Source organism: Rhipicephalus sanguineus, chromosome 4, assembly GCF_013339695.2.
Source record: "Rhipicephalus sanguineus isolate Rsan-2018 chromosome 4, BIME_Rsan_1.4, whole genome shotgun sequence".
NCBI lineage: Eukaryota > Metazoa > Arthropoda > Arachnida > Ixodida > Ixodidae > Rhipicephalus > Rhipicephalus sanguineus.
The window spans coordinates 23,623,530-23,628,217 of record NC_051179.1 but is presented as its reverse complement, the minus strand read 5'-3'; the positions used below and the strand labels follow the sequence as shown (position 1 = coordinate 23,628,217).

Sequence of the window (4,688 nt, the reverse complement as noted above, 5' to 3'; positions counted from 1 at the left end):
GCCCGAGATTGCGGTAACCGGTCTTTATTGATCAGAGAAGATACGGACAGACAGACGTACACAGTTGTTGATGAACAGGTGCGACCACACTTGGAGCGCGCAGCGCGGCGCGCGCGGACGGGAAGCTTGAATGTTCGCCGTCCGTGAGGCCGTTATGCTCGCTGCGCGATGCTTGTAGGAGGACGAGACAGACAAGAAGAGGGGGCCGCCTCTCTTCTTTTCTTTTCTTTACTTTTTGTTTTTCCACAGGAATGTCAGGCGCGGTGAACTCGATCCAATGAGAGAGAGAGAGAGAGAAACGCGATGATTACCAATCAAAATTCAGCGTCGGAGTCGGCGAGAGCGAAGTCAGGGTCGTATGAGGAGAGAAGGCGTTCTTCCTTCGCTGCCATCTCCTGCAAGTAGAAAAAGAAACGTCATCATTAGTAAAGCTGTAATAGAAAACCAACATAGCTGCTGTTGGAATGAGCGATTAGTACACGAACATTTTAACTGAACTTTAGACACTACGCCTGTATGGCATTACGTAAAAGCATCGGTGTGCTTCACGAAACACGGTCTTTTGCCGCTCGCTTGTTGTCTCGTTCTCTGCGCGTTGGCACATAACAGGTAAGACTCCTTAATTTGCTAGCAGCCGCAAAAATAACGTTAAATTCGTATTTATAATTGATAGTCGGTGCTTAACTTGCCTTCTTTTCTTCTCTGGTGTCCGTGCTGGCACGCCAACCATCTCTGCGATGAATTCCTGCCGATCCGCTCAACTTCCAGACGTTCTTGAATTTAACATTTCATATTTGTGCTAGCCTGCTTTAAGATTAGTAACAACTTGATGAGAGCTAGTTGGTTCATAACAGAGCAGATATAAAGACAGTGCGTCGAGGACAAGGACACCAAACGAACGAATACCATAGGGCCAGCGCTTGTCCTGCGGTATTCGTTCCTTCGGTCACCTTGTCCTGATCGCGCTGTTTGACTATCCGCTTCAAGATCTCTTTGTATGTAATCACTTTCTGTGAACTCATGCTTTACGTAGACTATACATGCACAACACAGAAGGAAGTGCCCACCCACTTGCGTGAGGTCGTCCTCTTCCATGGCGTACATGGCACATGCCCGCGTTTCCGCGGCTTCTGCTGTGGCGTCTGGAAGCGTCGCGGACTTGGACGACCCGAGTCCCGCGGAGGGTGAGCGGGCCTTGGCACCCCCTCTCATGGGCTCGTCCTCTGCAGCGGGCTCGCCGTCGAGCGCGTCTTCCAACTCGAGCTGCAGCACGGACAGTTGCTCGTTGACCAACCTCGGCTGCTGCATCCGCTGCAGCTTGTCCCTGTCCCCCCGCAGCACGTCAGCCGCGTCGGTCGCCCGCATTTGGTACCGGTAGACCAGTTCCGCCGTCAGCGATACGCCCTCGGTCCAGTGCGGCTCGCGCAGCACAGCCCGGGAGGGCTGCTTGCGTCGGCGGTCCTTCATCTCGGAGTCCGTGTCCTGTACCCGGGGTAAACAAACTGATGCTATAGCTCAGACAAAGCTTCAGCGTGTCCGGTATTCAGGCATACGCAACCGGTCGTTGACGGAACACAGGGTTAACGGACGCAAGCAGCAACGCTTTATCTAGTCACAGTGTCTTACAGACACATTTACAGACACGCGTTACAGGCAAGCGTTATTCGAAGGTCGCAGGTTGGGTCCCTGCCGGCGGCAAGCTATCTTTTCGTCCACTTTACCTTCTTCACATTTATATCCTAATTGCTACCCCCTCTAGTTTCCCCGTATACTTTCCTTGGTATTACTGTCTGTTAGTTCTCATTATTATTGTGTATAACAAAGAAAAACGAACCGTTAAAAGTCATCTTCTTTCCTTCAGACACATTTAAATGTTTCATAGGTATTCCTGTTGAATGAACGCACTTAACGCCATTACGTGTTAACGAATACGCCAATGCTGAAGATTTACACCAGCAAACGAATACATTTTGTTCGTGCAATAAGACTTCCGGGCTTCTCTTATTGATCTCCTCACCAACAGGTTTCGCCACCAACCCACCAACCCAGCCACTCGCATTTACAACTCCGGCAACCGGTTAACAGCCGACGTCAAGTTCGCTGAACAACGAAATCGTTGTTGTCTTCCCAGAACGATAAAGACACATAGTGGGTGTGTTGCCGCGCTTTCTGCTCACCACACGTGCCGAGAGCCACCGTTTATTTAGAAGGATAGCAGTTCGGGCTAGTTGGTACTGCGTGACCTTCAGCGTAATAGCGTCGAAAAGCGACAAGAGGGGATATTTTCCGCGCTATTACACTAATGATCGCAGTATGCAGTAAACGGGGTAGACATCATAGACGTACCTCAGAAGACTTCTCGGAAGAGAACTGGCTTTCCGAGTTCTCGGACTTCTCGAAGAAAGATGACTCGAACGGAGAGCGACACGGAGCGTCCTGGTGCATGTCTTTCTCGGTGCTCTGGCTGTGGCGCCGGTCGTCCGCATCCGACTTTGCGCTTCCGGCTGTGGGACCGCTGCCGAACCCCGTCGAGTACGGTTTGAAGGGTCGCATCGAGCAACCCTCCATTTCAGTGCCGCCATTGGCACCACCGCTGCCCCGTCTGCCGTTAGCGTAGCCGTCGCCGAGGCCCGTAATGGTCGCCGGACCGCTCGTCTTGTCCGTCCCCTCTTGGAGGGGCTGGAAGAAACAGTTCTCTTATAAGAATGGGAACTTCAGCTAGTTGGTATGCGTTCATATTTGGCTGATGAACAGTTCTCTTATTTTCAACATTAATTGTAGATACGCTGCAGTCGGCGTTGCGTCCCGCGCCTCAAACGGCGTAAGAAAGTTCATCAAAACAGCAATAACGTTACGCCCTATGCACTAATAGTACACCCCCCCCCCCCCAAAAAAAAAAGTTAGTGTGTGTTTTGCCCTTTTCGGCGAGTCCTCACTTGGCACGTACATGACTCCTTAAAAGGAGAGCTTATTCTGCAGGTCTCCTTTATAGGGCAGGTCCTTATTGACCCAGCAGGCCTCCTTAGGAGACCTGCTAGGTACCACGGCTCTCCGAAGAGAGTATAGTGATTTGTTAAGAGAGTTCACGTGTGTCCGTAAAGAGGGTCGACCTCGTATACGTGGCAAGTCAGAACTGAAAGAAAGGAGTCAAATGACTTTTTTTATTTGCGTGTAACTGTCGGGATTTTACGTCCCAAAACTACGATATGATAACGAGGGACGCCGCAGTGGAGGGCTCCGCAAATTCCGACCACCTGGGGTTCTTTAACGTGCGCCTAGCTAAATCCAAGTACACGGATATCCAGCATTTCGTCTCCATCGAAATCACCCACCATGCACTGAAACGCCAAATCAAAGCCCGTGTGCGTACGTGAGGCCATTCCGAAACAAAGCGAAACACTGCAGGTCCCTGCAGCTTGAATGAATGGAGCAGGACTCTGACGCGCATTGTTCCCGGCGTTAGAATGCGGCAGTGCACCCAAAAAAAAATAAATAGAAGCGTTAGTTTACGCAATAATGATATACTTGTCATCCATAGCTGTAACATATTTCAAACTGTCCTTGCTACGTCACCTAAAGTTCAGCCTTATGAAAAATCCTGTTGAAAGTTAGTAAACATTTCATTGACGTCTCTTTATACAATCAACAAAATTTTTGTTGAAATCCCGTTGTGCCAGCATGGTAGATTGGTTGACCGGCATTGAAAGGTGGCCACCGTGAAAGTGGTCACCGTGATAGGGAAGTCACCTATCAGGAAATTGAGTTTCCGCGTGCGGTAACCATCGCGGTGGGTTTTTTGCTGTCATTTTAAGTACCACATGTTTATAGAATAAAATCAGTTGATAATTTGCGCAAGTGCATCTTGCTTTTTAAGCGTTATGGACTCACTTACTGACGAACCTATCTCAGATGGTTTATATGCTGACTGAAATCTCAGCGAGTCTACGTAGCCCAGGGACAGGTATAGTTTCAAAAACGCCAGGAAACGATATTATGGTCCTTAGCGTCTCTTCTCGATTCGCTCACCTTCCTTAGCGCGTCGTCGGAGTGCTTTTCGGTGGCGGCCCCCGTCGGGGCTCCCGGTGTCTTGGCGTCCGCTTTGGTCGCCTCCTGTCCGCTGGCAGTGCCTCTGTTGACGGGCGGTTGCTGCCACAGAGGCATGAGCGGCAGGGCGCCGCATTGCCACATGCCCTTGGACTGCGGTCCGTCACCCGTCGGCAGCGAAGGGTACAGTGGCACGCCACCCACGTACATCACTGCACAACGGTAACAGCAGCAACGGTTGCTTACAAGTCACTCATTAGCATCCGTTAAATGCGAAAAAAATTCACAGGGTCCCTCATGCATTTGCCTAAGGTGACTAGAAGGCGAGAGCAATCTTTTTAATCTCCCCGCCCCTAAAAGCTTTCTGCATCTAGCGTAGTTTTGCACTGCCTCCGGGATCGGTGACATTGCAAGCTTTCTGCATCTCACGTGCTTCCGGGATCGGCCCACCTATGAACAAGCGGGGATTTCAAGTGACGACGCCATCATGTGACGTCACAAATTTTGGCGATTTGTGACGTCATGACGACGTCATAGATTGAAGTCATCAGCTAAACTTCGGACATTAGTTAAACTACTCCACGATTCACGAGCGCAACTGAACTCCAACCTCGTGAGAATCTCCAGACACAAATGTGGATACG

At 50.3% G+C, this 4,688-nt stretch overlaps 1 protein-coding gene across 1 annotated transcript; it reads right to left on the bottom strand.

The window, feature by feature from the left end:
- Window positions 1-287: 287 nt before the first annotated feature.
- Window positions 288-4,254, bottom strand: LOC125758193 (period circadian protein homolog 1-like). The gene is made up of 4 exons (XM_049415071.1): window positions 4,027-4,254; window positions 2,347-2,679; window positions 1,072-1,482; window positions 288-395 (listed from the first exon to the last, which is right to left on the bottom strand). The coding sequence occupies exons 1-4, from the start codon at window positions 4,252-4,254 to the stop codon at window positions 315-317; spliced, it is 1,053 nt and encodes a 350-aa protein (XP_049271028.1). The 3' UTR covers window positions 288-314.
- Window positions 4,255-4,688: the final 434 nt, after the last annotated feature.